The following is a 20975-nucleotide window of genomic DNA, read 5'->3' as shown; positions in this document are numbered from 1 at the left end:
TCATAAGCAGAACTCAGTCGGCAATTCAAACTCTTTCAGAGTTTATTTTTATTTATTTCGATGTTGTGACACACAATTATATTAAAAACATTTAATTTCCGTATAAATTTGGGTTTGTATTATGTTCTGCTGCATTTGTTACGCTATAAATAAAATTAAAACAAATTAAAGCGTGCTAAGTTCGGCCGGGCCGAATCTTATATACCCTCCACCATGGATCGCATTTGTCGAGCTCTTGCAACGGTATCTCTTTTTAGGCAAACAAAGGATAAAAGAAAATAATTGCTATGTTATTGGAACAATATCAAGTTATGGTTCATTTCGTACCATAATTCAACTGAATATTGGAGACCATAGTAGAAGTCATTGTGTAAAATTTCAGCCAAAACGGATAATACTTGCGCCCTTAAGAGGCTCAAAAAGTCGAGATCCCAGATCGGTTTATATGGCAGTTATATCAGGTTATGGACCGATTTGAACTATTCTTAGCACAGTTGTTGAAAGTTACAATAAAACATGTCATGCAAAATTCCAGCTAAATCGGATAATAATTGCGCCCTCTAGTGGCAAAAGAAGTCAAGACCCCAGATCGGTTTATATGGCAGCTATATCAGGCTATGGACCGATTTGAACCATTCTTAAGACAGTTGTTGGAAGCCATAACAAAACACTTCATGCAAAATTTCAGCCAAATCGGACAATAATTGCTTCCTCTAGTGGCTCAAGAAGTCAAGACCCCAGATCGGTTTATGTGGCAGCTATATCAGGTTATGGACCGATTTGAACCATACACAGCACAGTTGTTGGAAGTCATAACAAAACACGTCGTGCAAAATTTCAGACAAATCGGATAGGAATTGCGCACTCTAGACGCTCAAGAAGCCAAGACCCCAGATAGGTTTATATGACAGCTATATCAGGTTATGCATCGATTTCAACCATACACAGCACAGTTGTTGGAAGTTATTACAAATCATTTCATGTAAAATTTCAGCCAAATCGGATAAGAATTGTGTCCTCTAGCGACTCAAGAAGTCAAGATCCCAGATTGGTTTATATGGCAGCTATATTAAAACGTGGACCGATATAGCCCATTTACAATCCCAACCGACCTACACTAATAAGAAGTATTTGTGCAAAATTTCAAGCGGCTAGCTTTACTCCTTCGACTTATATACTACTAGTATATATACTTTATGGGGTCTTAGACGAATATTTCGAGAAGTTACAAACATAATGACGAAAATAGTATACACCCATCCTATGGTGGAGGGTATAAAAAGTTGTAGGATGCAAATATGCTTACATTAAAATCTTACTCTTATGGTAATTGGCGTTGGGCAAGTGTGTTTGTTTGTAGTAGTTGGATGTCTTCATTTGGTAGAAACATATGGAGTATAGTAATTTTTTCTCTTTTTGCTGAGCTACAAATGAAAATACTCTTAAGAGCATAGTTTAAACCTAGAAGACATACCTTTTTGTCAAATCCTACCGACGAGTTAGGATGGTTCCAAACGCAATCGAGTGAAATCCAGTCAAATGCTATTACAAAGCAAAAAACAACAATTTGTAATAGAAATAGATTACCCTAAGGTTTGCAGCCGGACAATATCCGATTGTATGGAATAAAAAATTATTATGGGGGTTGTTGTTTTCGCACATTAAAATACGTTGGGATGGATATTTCTTTACTGCTTAAATATTACTAAACAATGAATGCGCCTTAGAAATTCTTGTACCCGGCAACCATTTGTCTGTTGCTCGAATGATTTGTCATTTAAATGTTATCATTCTCCTAGTTTACCATTCACACTCGACCGAGCTGCTCAACATACTGACTGCTTTTCGCTCAGTCAAAAAAAGAAAGGAAACTATTTTATGTGAGAATGTGTCTATACCAATGACGAGCACACAACTACTATAATGTACAAGCCCATTGGCTAGGGGTTATTTTTTTGTGTACATACACAGTAATGTGCAATAGTGTAAATACTTTTGCCCCTCTCTTTTCTATACGCTCAAACACTCAGCCTTTCTCTCTAGTAGGAGAGACACAAGAGAATAATTGTTGCTTCGGTTAAAAGAGTTTTTGGTCCTTTTCAATAGGAGCAGCTGCTAAAGGGTTTACAATAAACAAAGTTAGTTACGTTAAATAAAGCTACGTTTGATATGTTGAAGCGAAACATTCACAGTTACAGTAAAAATGTCCTAAACGTAATTTTTTTTACGTGTAGAAGTATACATATGTGTAAAATTTTCAAGCGGATGTCTTTATTCGTTCGATTTACGCAGACAAATGGGCGGACGGTCGGACTTGACTAGATCGATACACAATGTTCAAACGATTAAGAATATATATCATTTATATGGGTAGAAGATCAATATATCGTGGTATTACAAACGAAAAAATAGATAAATAGACTCCTCATTCTATAGTGGTGGGCATTAAACAAATAAAAATACATGGATGGTAAACATTCTCACTTGGGATTTTCGAATATAAATATGAGATAGTTATTAAAGAAAATCGTAGCAACGATAGGAAACCTGGAAGGGAGGAAAGAGGTTTCCGATAGTATATCTGAGACGATACTTGTGGTCGAGTGCGAGGCACTGCTGCCAGCTGCACAGGCTTGGACTGACGGAACCCTAGTATTGCCGTCTGGAAGATAAGTTACACGGATGGAACATTGCTAGGGGATAGAGCGGGCCTGGGGGTCTACATTGAGAACCCATGACCAGAGATCTGCCGTCAATAATCTTGGTTAACCGCAAGCCTTTCGGTTCAACGCAGTTCGAGCTAAGGGCGTGGGCCACGAATGCGCATGTAACACTGTGGAACAGCGAAACAGTCAGTAGGACGGCGAAAATCCTATGAGGTGATACGGATCGTGAGAGGACGAGGCTATTACTGTAAGGAAGCCGAGCCGAGCATCAACACGGATTTCGGAGACTGCACAGCACAACAACAGCTTTGCATGCCATCACCACACACATTTGCCGTGGCTTCAATCAACCCAGGCCATGTGATAGGACGGTCCTCGTGGCACTGGACCTATCGAAGGCATTCGACACGGTCAGCCATGCCAAATTATTTGAGGACATCGCCAACACGTCCCTCCAGCCAGGCTTGAAACGTTGGGTCGCGAATTATCTGTGTGGCCGCCAGTCATTTGTGGAATTTAGGGATAAGAAGTCAAAACACCGTAGAGTGAAACAGGGAGTTCCCCAAGGTGGGGTGATATCTCCGGCTCTGTTTAACCTCTACATATCCTCCATCCCACCTCCTCCAGACGGCATAGAGATCGTATCATATGCGGACGAATGTACGATCATGGCATCAGGCCCCCACCCATTGATGACATCTGCGATAGGTTGAACGTCTACCTAAACGAGCTTGCCTCATATTTCGCTGCAAGAAATCTGAAGATATCCGCCACCAAATCTTCAGCCACACTGTTCACTACAAATACGCGTGAGGTGAATTCTGAGCTGACTGTGATGGTCGATGGAGAAATGATTCCGACCATCAAGTGTCCCAAAATACTTGGCGTCATATTTGACAGCTCCTACACTTTCTCCCCACATGCCACAGCAATCTGCAATAAAGTCAAAAGTAGAAACAAGGTCCTCAAGTCACTCGCTGGCAGCACTTGGGGTGCAGACAAAGAAACCTTGTTGACCACGTACAAAGCAATTGGCCGGTCTGTGGTAAGTTATGCAGCGCCAGTGTGGTCACGTCAACTTTGTGACACGCAGTGAAATTATATTCAAATCTGTCAGAATGCCGCCCTCCGAACTGCGACGGGCTGTCTCCTTAGTTCTCATGTGGACCACCTCCATCAGGAGACAAAGATTCTACCAGTGCGAAGACATAACTACATGCTGTCTAAGCAATACCTTTTGGGCTGTTATCGCAGAAATCATCCAAATCATCATCTTGTGGATAGATACCCACCGCCCAGAAGCCTTAAGGTTGATCTACACGATCTAGAGCGTGAGGTCCAGCGCTACAAGAGAGAACCTCTAGATCAAGCGGCATATCAAGCGGGTCTGAACAACATTCATGCAGACACGGTAGCAGACGCGTTAATTGGCTACCGGGTGAATGTAGTCCTTGGAGAACGACCGCCACCCATTGCACCCGAAGAAATCGACCTCCCCCGGCAAATCAGAGTGGTTCTGGCTCAATTACGTTCCGGCAGATGCAGCCGCCTCAATTCCCACAGAGCTAGGATTGATGCCGACGTGCAAGATGTATGTCCCGATTGTAACCAGGGACCGCACGATACACGTCACCTGTTTAACTGCCCGGCCAGACCCACTCGACTCAGACCCAGATCCCTGTGGACGCACCCCATCTTAGTCGCGGAGTTCCTGGGTCTTGACACTCAACAGAATCAAGCAGACGAAAGATAGTACACAATAAACTGCTACAACAACAACAACTGTAAGGAAGAAAGAAGGAGGTCAGAACAGCTTTTTGTGTCGTAACGGGATACATAGGACTACGAGCTCACTTATGTAAAATCGGTGCGGCGAGTGATAGCATGTGTAGCCCATGTGGGAAAGCTGATGCACACAACAAGCCGATTACTGACTTAGGTGTATGTCCATAGTGGCATGGAGCGGATTAGTATCCGCATCCTTTTTTCGACCTCACCTAACCAAACAATGTATGTGCCCTAGAATTTTATGTTGTGTTTTCAATTGTCTGTTCCTCTAAAGAGTTTTTGGTTGTACAAAAACCGAAAGTTCCTTTTGCCATAGGCAAAGCTACTAAAGGGTTTACAACAAAGTTATAAATAAAGTTAGTTTCGTTCGATAATGCTTCGTTCATGGCTAACGTTTGATATATTGAAGCGAAACGTGTCACAGTTGCAATAAAAGAAAAACTTCGAATTAAAAGTGTTTGGTTTATTGTGAAAGTGTAAAGCTTTCGATTCAAAGAATATCACAGCAAATAACTTTGCAAATTGCAAATTTTGCCCATGAACATTCCACTAAGGAACAGGGGCAAACTTCTTACAATAACTTTGAATAGTAAGGCAAAATGTGTGGTGTTGCTTAAAAGCATCTGAATCGCGACTATCTGAATCGCGATTTTTATTGTGAGGAAAATGGAATTAATAAAATATATAAGCAACCCTTAAAACCATTATGGCTTTCCTTTGTTTTATCGGTTTAAATGGTAAATTTTTAATTTTTTTCCAAAAAAAAAAAAAAATAAAAAATAAAGAAATAAATATTGAAATATCGATTGCTGTCAAATTTCGCTTGCGAGACAATTAAAAATTTTACCAACATTTCCGAAAACAGAATAGTATGCCAACCTTAAGTCGTGGTTCGTTATTTTCTCGTAAGTAGTGATTAGCGTTGTGAATCGTGATTCACGCTCACGCACGAAGAATTTTGGTTCAAAAACTCTCACGCACGATCAAGCGATTAGATTTGGATCTCACTCACGAATCACGCGACTCACATGTGACACTCACGACTCACGTGCACAACTTAAATATCAACCCAACTAGAATTTGAACAGCGTCCTAAAGACGGCTTGATTCACAAGCGCAATAGAAAACAAGTAAAATCTCACTTTTCTTAATCAAATTCAACTTATCCAACAATATCTTGTAATGGAATCTAAATAAGATTTTAAGACCAAAATAAGAAAGCGAAAACAGACAGACTAAATAGATTTATTTTAGCAAATGCAAACTTTAAGCATGTTAAAAAAGTACAATAAGAAAACTAAAGAAAGATGGTATAAACAGAGAAAAGCGCAGCATATGCATGTATGGGAGCTTTTTCCCAATTTGAACTAGTTCTAATAGCATTTTCTAGGGTATTTAACAGTCATACGAGAGTATTTAACAGTATTAAGAGAATTCAACAGTCATAAGAGAATGCCCATTCCGTAAGGATAGTTTAAAAATGAACCACAATATTGATTTATGACTAAAAATCTCACCAAAATAGTATATATTGGAGCTAAATGTAAATACAAACGGATTTCGACCTAAAGTCATTCCATAGTAGATGGCTTTTGGTCGAAAAAATTATGTTGCTGTTGTTGTGGTAGCCACATTTGTGTGTGAAGGTGGCGATCCTCGTCAAGCTCTTATAGGTGAGCAAGCTCGCTCCGGTCCAAAGAACCGATCGCCGCAAGAACATACATTTTGTGATGCATATATGTATATGTGAAATTTATGCAAATCTTGCCAAATACCAAATTATTGAAATACTTGTCCAAATCAGACGAACATCTATGTATATGAGAACTATATCCAAATCTGAACCGATTTCTTTTAGTTTCAAGAGGCTTCAGCCCTAGGCCAAGCAAATTTCTGTCTTATATTTAAGAAGTAAAAGCGTGCTAAGTTCGGCCGGGCCGAATCTTATATACCCTCCACCATGGATCGCATTTGTCGAAATCTTTTCCCGGCATCTCTTCTTAGGCAAAAAAGGATATAAGAAAAAATTTGCTCTGCTATTAGAGCGATATCAAGATATGGTCCGGTTTGGACCACAATTAAATTATATGTTGGAGACCTGTGTAAAATGTCAGCCAATTCGGACACGAATTGCGCACTTTGGGGCTCAAGAAGTTAAATAGAGAGATCGATTTATATGGGAGCTGTATCGGGCTATAGACCGATTCAGACCATAATAAACACGTATGTTGATGGTCATGAGAGAATCCGTCGTACAAAATTTCAGGCAAATCGGATAATAATTGCGACCTTTACAGGCTCAAGAAGTCAAGATCCCAGATCGGTATGAACCGATTTGAACCTCATTTGACACAGTAGTTGAAAGTAAGAATAAAATACGTCATGCAAAATTTCAGCCAAGTCGGATAGGAATGGCGCCCTCTTGAAGCTCAAGAAGTCAAGTCCCCATATCTGTTTATATGACAGTTATATCAGGTTATGAACCGATTTGAACCATACTTGGCACAATTGTTGGATATTATAACAAAACACGTCGTGCAAAATTTCATTCCAATCGGATAAGAACTGCGCACTCTAGAGGCTCAAGAAGTCAAGACCCAAGAACGGTTTATAGGGCTGCTATATCAGGTTATAGACCGATTTGAACCATACTTGGCACAGCTGTTGGATATCATAACAAAACACGTCGTGCAAAATTTCATTCCAATCATATAAGAACTGCGCACTCTAGAGGCTCAAGAAGTCAAGACCCAAGATCGGTTTATATGGCAGCTATATCAGGTTATGGACCGATTTGGACCATACTTGGCACAGTTGTTGGATATCATAACAAAACACGTCGTGCCAAAATTCGTTCAAATCGGATATGAATTGCGCCCTCTAGAGGCTCAAGAAGTCAAGACCCAAGATGGGTTTATATGACAGCTATATCAGGTTATGGACGGATTTGAACCATACTTGGCACAGTTATTGGATATCATAACAAAACACGTCGTGCAAAATTTCATTCCGATCGGATAAGAATTGCGCACTCTAGAGGCTCAAGAAGTCAAGACCCAAGATCGGTTTATATGACAGCTATATCAAAACATGGACCGATATGGCCCATTTACAATAACAACCGACCTACACTAATAAGAAGTATTGGTGCAAAATTTCAAGCGGCTAGCTTTACTCCTTCGGAAGTTAGCGTGCTTTCGACAGACAGACGGATGGATGGACGGACGGACGGACAGACGGACGGACATGGCTAGATCGACATAAAATTTCACGACGATGAAGAATATATACTTTATGGGGTCTCAGACGAATATTTCGAGTAGTTACAAACGGAATGACGAAATTAGTATACCCCTATCCTATGGTGGAGGGTATAAAAATGATCGGATGAATATTGTGATTTAAGCCTTGTGCACAAACCAACATGGACAGAGCGGCGATCCGTATACTTCTCTGATACACTCTGTTTACTTTTCAATGGGTCTATCTCTCTTTCTTTTGGGTGTTACAAACAGATTCACTGTGTTATAAAACCCTGGACCATCCTAGTAACGGTGTTGTATTCCTTGTGGTATAATCAGAGCAAAAAATTTTACGCAAGAGATAAACAAACATTTTAGGATTAAAAGAATTTTTTAATTTTACCATAAAAGAGTCATTCTATACCACAGACGAAGTTCCATAAAGTTTTTCCATAAACGAAGTAACTTTTGGATCAAAAGGTTGCAAATGTACGACTAACGTTCAAAGTGTAGAAATAGGCCTTCTCAAATAAAATGGATTCGTTTGCAGCAAAGATATTTCAAACGATTTAATTTGTTTTGCGTGTAGATATTATTTTTACATACTGTCCGATTTGTATAACTATAGCTATAGTTTGCCCATTTACTATCCCATCTTCTTGGACCAGAAAGCCTCTTTCGCCTCTCAACTCACCAATTGAAGTTGGTTCACTTAATGCACTACTCAATTTACTGTCACGCGTAAACTATTGCCAAACTCGATGCAGATTATTTGTAAATATTCTATTTACTAACTTCTTTTATTAAGTTGAAGTAACCGTTGTGTGGCGCGGACATGTTTTCATTTCGCTTTTTAAAATACCTACACCTTGGAGTAGGCTCAGAATGGACTCCAAAGACCCAACAACTGTGGGGGGTGACATCAGACCGTAGCATGTTGGCAGCTCCTCCTAAAGGTGTGGGTGCCTTGGTACTTGTAGTTGAGAGCAGGGAAAGACAATGTGTACTCATTCCAAACGTTTAAACGGATGTTTCAAAAAACTTTATCGGTATATGAAAGACTTTTACTTTAATTGGCTATGACAAAATATTTTTTCCACCAGCCGAACCTAGAATTGCGTTCCAAGCGCCTCGATCTTCTGCACTCATTCCAAAATCTCTGACACCAAGTGTCGAGGTGTCTTCCCGGTTTGCGTGCCGTCAAAAGACTTCTTTGCTGAAGCTTCTTCATCCATTCTGACAACATGACCTAGCCAACGCAGTCGTTGTATTTTGATGCGTGTAACTATGTTATCGTCGTCGTAAAGCTCATACAGCTCGTGGTTCATACGTCTCCTATATTCTCCGTTAACGCAAACTGGTCCCTATATTTTGCGAATAATCTTTCTCTCAAATACTCTAATCACTGCCTCACCTGCTTTCACAAGTACCCATGCTTCAGAACCATATAACAGCACGGGTAGTATGAGTGTCTTGTATAGTGTAATCTTCGCCTGTCGAGAGGTGGCCTTGTTTCTAAACTGTTTACTTAGTCCAAAGTAGTATCTGTTTGCCAGTATTATTCTTCGCTTAATCTCAAAACTGGTGTCATTCGTTTCGGTTACGGCGGCGCCGAGGTAGATAAATTTACTGACTGTCTCAAAGTTATGGTTCCCATCTTTCTTCATTTTGCTCGGTTGTGCAAGGCTTTTTGGGAGTTGAAACCATCCATTTCGTCTTATCTCCATTTACTGCCAGACCCATTTTCACTGACTCTCTTTCAATTCTTTCAAAGGCTGCAGTTACTACTTCCGGTGACCGACCTATGACATCGATGTCGTCGGCATAGGCGAATAGCATGTGCTCTCTTGTGATTAGTGTGCCATATCTATTCACATCTGCATCTCGTATAATCTTCTCCAACAGGATATTAAAGAGATCTCACGATAGGCTGTCTCCTTGTCTGAAACCTCGTTTGGTATTAAATGGTTCGGAGAGATTCTTTCTTATTCTTACTGAGGAACGCGTATCAGCAAGTGTCATCCTGCAAAGTCTTATTAATTTTGGAGGGATACCAAACTCAGATATGGCTTGAAATACCTTTGAACGTAAAGGAGTATCGAAGGCGGCTTTGTAGTCAACAAAGTAGGTGTTGATTTGTCCTTCTCGGGTCTCTTGCAGGATTTGGCGCAGTGCGAATATCTGGTCTACGGTGGATTTACCAGGTCTAAAGCCGCATTGATAGGGCCCAATTATCTCATTGACTTTAGGTTTTAATCTTTCACACAGTACGCTCGAGAGTATCTTGTATGCGATGGGGAGGAGATTTATTCCTCTGTAGTTGGCACATTCCATTTTGTCTCCTTTCTTGTGTACGGGACATAGCATGCTGAGGTTCCAATCATCGGGTATGCGTTCTTCTAGCCAGATTGCGCAGATAAGCTGATGCATACGCCTTATCAGCCTGTCGCGTCCGGTCTTAAATAGTTCAGCGGGTAACCCGTCGGTTCCTGCTGGCTTGTTTTTCTTTAGTCGGGTCACTGCTACTTGGACCTCATTCTGACTAGGAGGTAAACATTTTATACGATCATCAGGGATTGGTTCTGCGGTATCCTCTTCGCCGCCAACATCGGACGCTAGCATTTGGGTAAAATGTTCTTTCCATATCCTCAGCATGTTATCTGTGTCAGTTACCATCGGTTTGATGTTTAATTCTTTGGTAGAATTTCTGGACTTCATTCTGACTCCTGTACATCTCAATTCGCTCACACGCACGTCTTTCCATTTCCTTTTTCTTCCTGCGGAATAGACGTTTCTCCTCTCTCTTTTTCTCCCGATACCTCTCCTTCATCTGGCGCGTTGCTGCTAATTGCATGGTTGCTCTATATGATGCATTCTTGGCTTCAGTAGCATCTTGAAACTCTTGGTCGTACCGTGGGTTTCTTGGAGGAGGCTTCCGGTATCCAAGTACGAATTTCGCGGCCATTTTCCATGGAGTGGGCAATAGTTTGCCACTGCGCCATTATATCATCGGAACAAGGAGTGCTGTCATCAAGCAGTTGGGTCAGTCGAGTGGAGTATGCCGCTGCCATTTGTTGTGTTTGTAGCTTTTCAATGTCCAACTTCAGTGCAGTGTCAGATCGTACTTTCCTTGCCATGTGCAAACAGGTGCGAACCTTTGCTGCAACAAGGTAATGATCCGAATCTATATTCGCTCCACGGATCGATCGTACATCTAACACGCTGGATGAATGCCTCCCATCTATCACAACGTAATCAATTTGGTTACTCGTGTTTTGATCGGGTGACAGCCATGTGGCTTTGTGAATATTTTTATGCTGAAATCTGGTGCAACAAACTACCATGTTTTTGCCGCAGCGAAATCTGTCAGCCTCAACCCATTACTGGACGTTTTCTCGTGGAGGCTAAACTTTCCGATTGTTGGACCAAAAATGTCTTCCTTCCCTATCTTCGCATTAAAATCTCCCAGATAGTATAGATAGTATAGATCGTCACCGTTTGGTGTTGCAGTGACGCCATTCCCAGTCCATCGCACTTCCTGTAAGGCGGTAATATCTGCCTAGTACAATACTTCTCTAATACATCCGCCAGCGCGAATACTGCACCTTCTCTATAAAGGGTGCGGACATTCCAGGTGCAGATCCGCAAATCATGGTCCTTTTTTTCCAATTCCAATTGGGAACATACTTACAAATTAAAATTCATGGATAGATTCTGAATACATTTTTATTTGTCGCATACATGAGCAACTCAAACACATTCGACAAAGGGTACATCCATACTCTAAGTTTAGTGTTCGAGTATGCTGGATATTAGAGAGTTACGGGCTGTTGCTTGGTTTGTTGGAAACTAGGTAGATTTAAGAAGGTAAAGTCATAAGCCCAACAACAACGAAATCAGCGATACAACCAAGTGGGAATGGGGATAGAAATTCCCCCTATTCCGTCAAATTTATGTACACTTATGTTTTATTTGCATTGCCACGTGCAGCAGCCAAAACATTAAGAGACCTGTGATTAAAAACATGTAAATTATAAATTAATGCACTAAGAATGCTTAAAAAATAAACAAAATATTGAAAAAAAATCTTATCATACCATTTGGCATATGAGTGAATTTGGATACAACTCTGAAATTGGAATATTTTATCAGCTGGGCTTATGATGTTGCCTTCTTAAATCTAACTAGGTTGAAAATAATTGCTGTCTTTCACTTCAGTACAAGCCGTGAAGAGCAAAAATAATGCAAGAAAAGTTTCCAGTGCAATCCGTTTGTTTGCCATGACGTGCTAACGCCAAACCTGTCAAAACAATACGAGGAAAAAAATGGAAAAATTTGTAAAATTAATAAATAAAATTTGCGAAACATGTGTGGGAATAGAAGTCAAACAAAATGTATTTCGATATATGCACACAATTTATTGAATAATTGGTTTTAATTTTATCTTGCCATTCACAATAGAGGATTTATGTGGGTGGCCATACTAATTTGTGACAAACATAGCATGGCAATTCTAACGACAGATGTTTTACATAAGCCTGCAATGGTTATTTATTCCGAACTTCTTTGCGATAAAGACCGATCTCTGAATAGAACTTCTTTAGCTCATTCATTTAGGCTTTACTTATACCCGATTCAGCTGAAATTTGTAACAGTGATTTGTATAAGACCCCTTGACAAACGTGCAAAATCGGAATATATATTACAAGTTGCGATGTATCTTGATGGATTTCCTTATTTGACTGTTTTGCTCCAAGTATCTCCGCATGATACACTCAGCAGTGGTCGGTTAACTTTTTCGATGTGACCATTTCTAGATCTTTAGAGTACACCCAAAGCCCACCTGGTCGTCTAGTTTGGAATCATCCGTACAGAAATCTATTTAACTTCAATTACCATGGGTATCGTAGTTCCAATCGCTTTTGTCAGAAATAGTGGTACAGTACTTTTTTCTGCCTAGAGTATCAGGCATTGCATCAAGGTACGTAGCTGCCACATGAACAAAGAGAAAGCTCCTTTAGCCTCACAGCAGAGGTCGCAGCAATTTGTCCAGTCACAATGTCAATACCATATAGCATTATAGGTCTGACAACTGCAGTATATACGCAATACATGACGCGCGGTCTAAATCCCCAAATTTTGCCAATGGCTCTCTTGCAGGTGTATAGGGCAAGAGTGGCCTTTCTTGCACTTTCCAAAATGTTGGATTTGAAGTTCAATTTCCTGTCCAGGAAAACACCCAGGTATTTTGCGTTTTCTGCAAATGGAACATTCTCTCCTTCCATGAAGACAGGTTGCCTACAGTGGAACTTGTATCTTCTGCTGAAAACTATTACTTCTGTTGTACGCGGATTTACACCTAATCCACTTTTGGTAGCCCACTTCGCTGTTGCACGTAGAGCATCCTGAAGTATATCTTTTAGAGTGCAGGGAGACTTTCCCCTAACCGCATTAGCTACGTCATCAGCATACGCAACCAATTTTACACCTTTCTCTTCCAGAGATAATAACAATTGTGTGAGGTGTTCCTCTGCTGACCTATCTTTTTAGATCCACAGATCCCAAGCCTGCGGTAATGCATCATTCAGTAAGTAAGTTAGTGATAAACTTCCTTACAGTAGAATCGATGCCTAGAAACTCTAACTCCTTTATGATTGACGACGGTTTTACATTATTAAAAGCACCTTCAATGTCAAGAAATGCTACCATTGTATATTCCTTGTCAGCGAGAGAACCCTCTTTGTAGCCGACTCGGTAGTTAAGGGCTGTTTCAGTAGATTTGCCTTTAATGCTGCTGCCGCGGCAGGCGATCTCCTGGGATCTTTGCCCTGAGATATGTTTCTATCAACCTCTCAAGAGCCTTCAGCATAAAGGATGACAGACTAATAGGTATGAAAATGACCTTTGTGCCCTCCATCCCACAGTTATATATGACATGTTGATGCAAGCAGAGAATATCTCCCTAAGCCAAGGAACCAGTCTATCAGACACAGCTTGTAATTCAACAACCACTTCTGGCGACACGTTGTCAGTTAGAGAATTTCCCGGGAAATTTTTATCAACGAGTAGTCCTAGTGTTTCCTCACTAGACATTATCCATACATTCCCTGACAGAATCTTCATAAGCCTAGAAGCCTCAGATGCATCCTCCACGGAGCTGCAGAATTCTACCCACGATTTGTTCTGAGCCTTTCTTATCTCGCCCTTATATTGTCTTAGCTTAGTCTTATAGATGTCCCAATGGTGCGGTGCTCTTGTGGGTTTCGCTCTGTTGAAGAGTTTTCTTCAGTCCTTCCTTAGATCAACAGCTCTGGGGTCCACCATGGCGGTCGCTGTTTGCCCCTTGGCTTGGCACTAGGACATGCTGACACAAGCGAGTCATTCAGGGCCTTCGCGATCCGCTTGACCATAATGTCTGTATCGCCCGCAGTTGCCGAAATTTATTGAAATCCGCCTATCTTTATTTATCCGAAGACCATTTCTGCAGTATTTTCCCTAAGGCTGAAGCCAATATAACTATGATCAGAGAAGATGTGGTCATCCAACACTTGCGCTTATATCTCACGATACAAACGTAGTGTCTTGCTTGTTCCTGGTAATAAAGGTCGGTCTATCCCAGATTGCTACTTTTGATATATTCGATAACTATTTCGTTGATATCTAAACTTCTCCATATCTGGTGATGTACATTAGCATCACTTCCTACAATGAGGCTCGCAGAAGCGGCTTCAAACAGCAACTTAAGACGTGAAGGCGGCATCTCTGAATCGTGTGCCATATATAGGGAAGCCAGCCAGTAATGAGACTTGTTTATTTTAAGGCTGGCTACTACTAAGAAGAAGAAAAACATTTCGACTACTCTTTGCAAAAATACAGGCTCTGTGTCTCCCATTCCCCGTACCCTTGAGTAGTTTAAATCCCGGAATTCTAAGTCCACGAACCATTTCTTAACACACCCATGGTTCCTGGATAAAAACAACGTCAAATCCCCCTGCCATCAGGAGGACCTCAATGGTGGAAAATTATCGGTAGGAACTTGACCATATTCAGGATTCAGAACTTCCTCCACTGTTGCGTTAGCCTCGTCTTCTGATTCCGCCAGGAGTTCATCCTCTCAACATTCGTTAGATTTTGAAGCCATGGAACTACTCTTCCTCAGGTCATTGGACACTTGCGATGTGGACGATTACTCCTTACATGCTTCACTAGCTGCTGTTGTCGAAGTACTTTTTGTGTTCCATCCTTTCCCGCTGGCGCACACCTTGAGCCCAGTCCAACCGGATGGCCGACCCACACATGTATCTAGCTCGCTTTCTTCAGTGTGTTAGAAACAAATGCATGAAGTTATTATACCCTGAACCACAATGTGGTGTACACTATAAAAACAATATCGTCTATAAATCTTTTGGGATAATTAACATAAAATAAGGACTGTAGAGAAAGATTTAAAGCATATTTAGTACAGTTATTGTATCAAAAATTTGTTTATCTTTTCAGAAATGATAAATGCACTATGAACCGGTATATAACATTGACACAACTGGGAGATGGCACTTACGGCACAGTTGTATTGGGTCAAAGGAAGGACACCGGTGAAAAAGTAGCCATCAAACGAATGAAACGGAAGTACTATTCTTGGGAGGAGGCTATGAATTTAAGAGAGGTTAAGGTGAGTAACAGTCGCAACTGAATTCTTTTTTAATTACAGCTTCTGAACATTAATCCATCTCAAATTGTAGTCATTGAAAAAGTTGTCACATCCGAATATAGTCAAACTAAAAGAAGTCATCCGAGAAAACGACACTTTGTACTTCGTTTTTGAGTATATGAAAGAAAACCTATACCAAATGATAAAGGATCGCGAGACGCACTTGCCTGAACCGACGCTTAAAAGTATTTTATTTCAGGTATCATAAATATGAATTTAGTGATAAAGTTTGCCAATCGAATCACATACCATTTTTGTAGGTCTTAACTGGACTGGCCTTTATGCACCGACATGGTTTTTTCCACCGTGATCTTAAGCCAGAAAATTTATTGTGTTCCGGCCCAGAATTAATAAAAATTGCTGATTTCGGACTTGCGAGAGAGATTCGGTCGAGACCGCCCTTTACTGATTATGTGTCAACAAGATGGTGAGTAGATCATAACTTAAACGAAACAGGTTCAACTGACCTATTTAAAATAAGTAGTTGGTATTTTTTCCTAAAGAAATTATTTGTTACTTCAGTCGAGTAATTGCGGAAACAAAACTAACTAACAATTGTGTTAAAATATTTTGACCTTTTTTAAAAACAAAAAAAAAACTAATTAGTATTACAAGTGTTCCGTGGGCATTATGTAGATGACGAAAGAATCCAATTAAACTTTTTCAACCGTGATTTTACCTAAGTCATTAAAATAGCAATATACGTAGGTAGTTGGAATATTACCAAAGGGATTGGTATGTACTTTGCTCATTTGGGTAATAACTTTACGTCTCATAGAGAATAAAATAAATTAAATAAATTAGTAATGAATGCCAACATTAGCATTTCGTATATAAAATCTCGAAGTACGATCCACATGAAGGGATGCCTAATTATAAATGAACTATTAAATACAGTCGAACTTCCAAATAACGTAGCAGTTGGGGACCGACGAAATACTACGTTATAGAGAAACTTCCTTATATATAGAAACTGGCCAAAATTTGGTTTAATTTGACCGCAGTGAAAAAATAAACAAACACACTGTAGGCATCGAAAAAATAGTAAAAAATCTGCCGTTTGAGAATGGGTAGAGACAACCCCTTGAAATTTGGAATAGTAATAGCTGTGGTGTTAACGAGGTTAGGGTTAGGTTAGGTTAAAGTGGCAGTCTGCCATTAGACTCACTTAGACGTTTTCGTCCATTATGATACCACAGGAACAGAAGAAGGAAGATGCCTTCTAGTTCCTACCATTTAACCATCCAGATCGCTTTAAAAATCCCAATAACCTGCGAATGTTCACATCCGCTAAATCAGACAGGCTCTCAAAGAAATGAAAACTTAAAGTGGAACTCCTTCTAACTGCTAGGCGGGACACACATACACTCACAGAAGATGTTCTATACTCTCTTCTTCCTCGATGTCTCTACAGCTTCTGCAAAAGTCGTTACTGGCAACCTTCAGTCTGTCAGCTTAGCTTACATGTTGCTAGAGGCATACCCATAGATTCCAGTGTCCCTGGAATGTGTAAGGTAGTTCCTAGTCTCGCAAGCTCGTCTGCTTTAGAATTCCCTGGGATATCTCTGTGGTCCGACACCCAAAACAGATGAATTTTGAACTGTTCAGCCATCTCGTTGAGAGATCTGTGACAGTTGAGGGCGTTTTTTGTGTTCAGAAATACGTTCTCCAGGGATTTAATGGCTGCCTGGCTGTCTGAGAAGGTATTTATGCCAATCGTCGTACTGACTTTATATCTTAGCCATTCCACCACTTCCTTAATTGCAAGGATCTCCGATTGATTCACATTGCAGTGATAGGGTAACCTTTTCGTTATGACCAGTTCTAGATCTTTAGAGCACACCCCAAAGCCCAATTGGTCGTTTAGTTTGGAACCATTCGTATAGAAGTCTATGTAACTTCTATTACCAGGGATATCGTAGTTCTAATGGGTTCTATCAGGAATAGTGGTACAGTAATTTTTATCAAAAAGCGGCTCAGTTAGGGTGTAATCCACACTGCCTGGAACAGTATCAAGGATAATACAGTGTCCGTAGCCGCCACATGGCCAATGAGAAAGCTCCCTTAACCTCACGGCAGTGGTCGCTGCAATTTGGGTAGCCACAATGTCCAGAGGCATAAGATGTAGCATTTAATTCAGTGCATCAGATGGTGTCGTCCTCAGTGCTGTGTGATGCACAAACAAGCCATACTTTGGATCCGGTTAAGTATTGAGCAGTAGGTAGAGTTTTGAAGCGCCGTCCATCAGACCACTACACCATATAGCATAATAGGTGTGACAACTGCAGTATATACCCAATTCATGATACGCGGTCTAAATCCCCAACTTTTGCCAATGGTTCTCTTGCAGGTGTATAGAGCAAGAGTGGTGCTTTCTGTAAATGGAACATTCTCTCCGCCCAAGGAGACAGGTTCCACCGTAGGCAACTTGATGAAAAGAACTACTTCTATCTTGCATGGATTTATACCCAGACCACTTTCTGTAGCCCACTTTGAATATCTCTTAGAGTGCTGGGAAACTTCTCCTAACCGCAATTGCCATGTCATCAGCATACGCGACCACTTTCACGCCTTCTTCTTCCAAAGACAATAATATATTGTTAATGGCTATATTCCAAAGTAGAGGAGACAGTACACCCCTTTGAGGAGTTCCTATGCTGACCCATCTTTTTAGATCCACAGATCCCAAGCCTGCCGTAACGCATCTTTCTAAGTTATTAATAAACTTTCTTATGGTAGAGTTGATGCCTAGAAACTCCAACTCCTTCATGATTACATTATTGAAAGCACCTTAAATGTCAAAAAATTCTACCATTGAATATTCCTTGGCAGCGAGAGAACCCTCTATGTAGCCGACTAGTTCGTGAAGGGCTGTATCAGTGGATTTGCCTTTACTATATACATGCTGCTGCCGTGATAGGCAATCTCCAGGGATCTTTGCCCTAAGATATGTTTCTATCAACCTCTCAAGAGTCTTCAGCATGTAGGATGACACACTTATAGGAAGAATATCTTTCGCCTTCGTGTGGTAGGGTTTTCCTGCTTTCGAAATGAAAATGACCTTCGTGTCCCTCCATCCCACAGGTATATATGACATTCTGACACAAGCAGAGTATATATCCCTAAGCCAGGGAACCAGTCTATCAGGTACAGCTTTTAATTCAACCGGTGATACATCATCAGGGCCTGGCGACTTGAAGCAGTCGAAACTTCTTATCGCTCAAAGGATTTTCGGCTCAGACACAATTTCCCTACCAAAGATTTGTTCTGAGCCTTTCTAAGGTCGCACTTATATTTTCTTAGCTCAGCTTTATAGATGTCCCAATCGTGTGGTGCTCTTGTGGCTTTTGTTCTGTTGAAGAGTTTTATGCAGTCCTTCCTTAGACCAACCAGCTCTGGGGTCCACCATGGAGGTCGCTGTTTGCCCTTGGCTTGGCGCTAGGACATGCTGGCACAAGCGAGTCATTCAGGGCCTTTTCGAACCGCTTGACCACTATGTCTATATCCTCCGTAGTTTCCACTTCCTTTTCTAGTCTAGAAGGGATAGTGGTGCAAAATTTGTGCCGAAATTTATCCCGATCCGCCATTCTTCTGTTTAGCCGAGGGACCAGTATTTTCTCCAAGGCTACAACTAATATAACGATGATCAGAGAAGCTGTGGTCATCCAACACTTCCCAGTCGCATATTCTTCCACTTATATCTTCCGATACAAAGATAATATCTATTGTACAATGAGGCTTTTCTTCCCTACAGAAGCAGCTTCAACTAGCGACTTAAGGTTTGAAGGCGGCATTTCTGAATCGTGTGCCATATATAGGGAAGCCAGCTAGTAATGAGACTTGTTTATTTCAAGGCTGGCTACTACTAAGTCTTCAGTGCTTAGCGACGGAAGAGGACAAACATTTAGACTACCCTTGCAAGAATACAGGCTTTGTGTCTCCCATTCCCCGTACCATTGATAAGTTTAAATCCCAGAATTCTTAGTCCACGAACCATTCCTCCACACACCCATGGTTCCTGGATATGAACAGCGTCAAATCCGCCTGCCATCAGGAGGCAGGACCATAGTCAGGATTCAGAACTTCCACCACTGTTGTGTTAGCCTTGTCTTCTGACTCCACCAGGAGTTCATCCTCACAAGATTCGTTAGAACTTTTCATGATGAGCTTCCGTACGCATCCAGGGCCAGGTGAGAAAGCTGTGGAACCATTCTTCCTCAGGACACTGGGCACTTGCGTTGTGGACGATTTCTCCTTGGATGCTTCACTAGGAGCTGCTGTCGAAGTACTTCAGTTACGTCCTTCCCCGCTGACGCGCACTTTGAGCCCAGTCCAACTTTGTGGCCCACTCACACAGGTCTTGTCGGGTCCCATTTCTATGTCATATCCTCCTGTCTCGAGTGTAGCAAGGGGACTTTTAGTCTCCTGCAATCCCCCAGACTTTAGCGATGTGGTCGATAGTTCCTCAGGAAAGTGTTCAGCAACAACTGCTGAGGCGTCCCCTGATTCCCCAATCCCACCGCTTCAATAGACCTTCAGTTTTAATTTGTTGGATCCGTAGGATACAACCCCCTTCAGACTTGTTGAGGTCTGCGAGACAGCCGGAGTTTAGTCCGAATACTGCATGTCTTCGGTCACCATCAGCCTCATCCAATCCCAATCTTCCCGTCGGTGGTTGAAAGATTGGGATTACATTTCCTTAGTCTACCAAGTATCGCTTCAGGATCTGAGGGAATCCTTAGTATTCAAGCATGCGCACTTTCGATGAGAAGTAATATCTTCCTACTTGACTAAATCTAGTGCTACACCTGGCCAGATCTTACCAATCTTTTTTAGCGTACAACGATACATTTCAATTGAGCGTTGATTGCCTAAGGCAATTGGTCTGTATCGGCCTCGATACCAGCCTGCATCGTTACAAACTGGAGGAGGAAATTCCGCTAGGACATCAGAGTATACTTATTACAGTCCTTTGACTCCCACTCCAATTATTCCTAGGTTTGCAGCCCTGTTCTTCTCCCTTGTCGACAACTGCCATCACCAAACTTTCCCCAGCGACATTAGCAAAGATTCTTGGACCCATCTTACTGTTGTTTGCCCTAGTGACCGTAGCCTTTTGGTTGACTGCGGTGCAGTTTCCGAATCTAAACGTGTAGACTTTGGGGTAACCTGTGCAGCGAATTCCCGAGCCCAATTTAGGGAATCCCTCTCCCTATCAGTGAGAGTCTTAGCATCATTCGCACCAAGCCTCTCAATAAACCTGAGAGCGATGCGTATTCTATTATTTCAACCTCTTAAAGAGCGTTTTGTTTGGCCGGGGAAGGCCGATGGCCTAGGCAAATTATAGGCATGCGAAGAAGGAATAGGTTCGGCCTTGTCCTTTAGACACGAACCAGGTGTCTTCGTCAAAAACCACTGCAGATCAGCCGTCTGTCGGCTAGTGGAGCCTGGAGCAGCCGCTCCACCAGTCGAGGTTTCAGTAGCAGACAACATGCTATGGCCTGATACCACCACCATAGTTGTTGGGTCTTTGGAGTCCATTCTAAGCCTACTCCCGGGCTCTAGATCTGG

General features: G+C 41.4%; 1 protein-coding gene across 3 annotated transcripts in view; it reads left to right on the top strand.

The window, feature by feature from the left end:
- Positions 1 to 20975, top strand: part of LOC106081149 (uncharacterized) — a 76332-nt gene that overhangs the window by 10002 nt on the left and 45355 nt on the right. For all 3 annotated transcript variants that reach the window (XM_013242927.2, XM_013242926.2, XM_013242929.2), the window contains 3 exons: positions 15194 to 15365; positions 15436 to 15603; positions 15665 to 15831. In XM_013242927.2, coding sequence (XP_013098381.2) covers positions 15210 to 15365; positions 15436 to 15603; positions 15665 to 15831 — 491 coding nt within the window. In that variant the 5' untranslated portion in view covers positions 15194 to 15209. The remainder of the gene's footprint in view (positions 1 to 15193; positions 15366 to 15435; positions 15604 to 15664; positions 15832 to 20975) is intronic.

The sequence above is a fragment of the Stomoxys calcitrans genome, chromosome 3 (genome assembly GCF_963082655.1).
Source record: "Stomoxys calcitrans chromosome 3, idStoCalc2.1, whole genome shotgun sequence".
Taxonomy (NCBI): Eukaryota; Metazoa; Arthropoda; class Insecta; order Diptera; family Muscidae; genus Stomoxys; species Stomoxys calcitrans.
The sequence above is the reverse complement of the archived record's forward strand: the minus strand, read 5'-3'. Positions and strand labels throughout refer to the sequence as shown.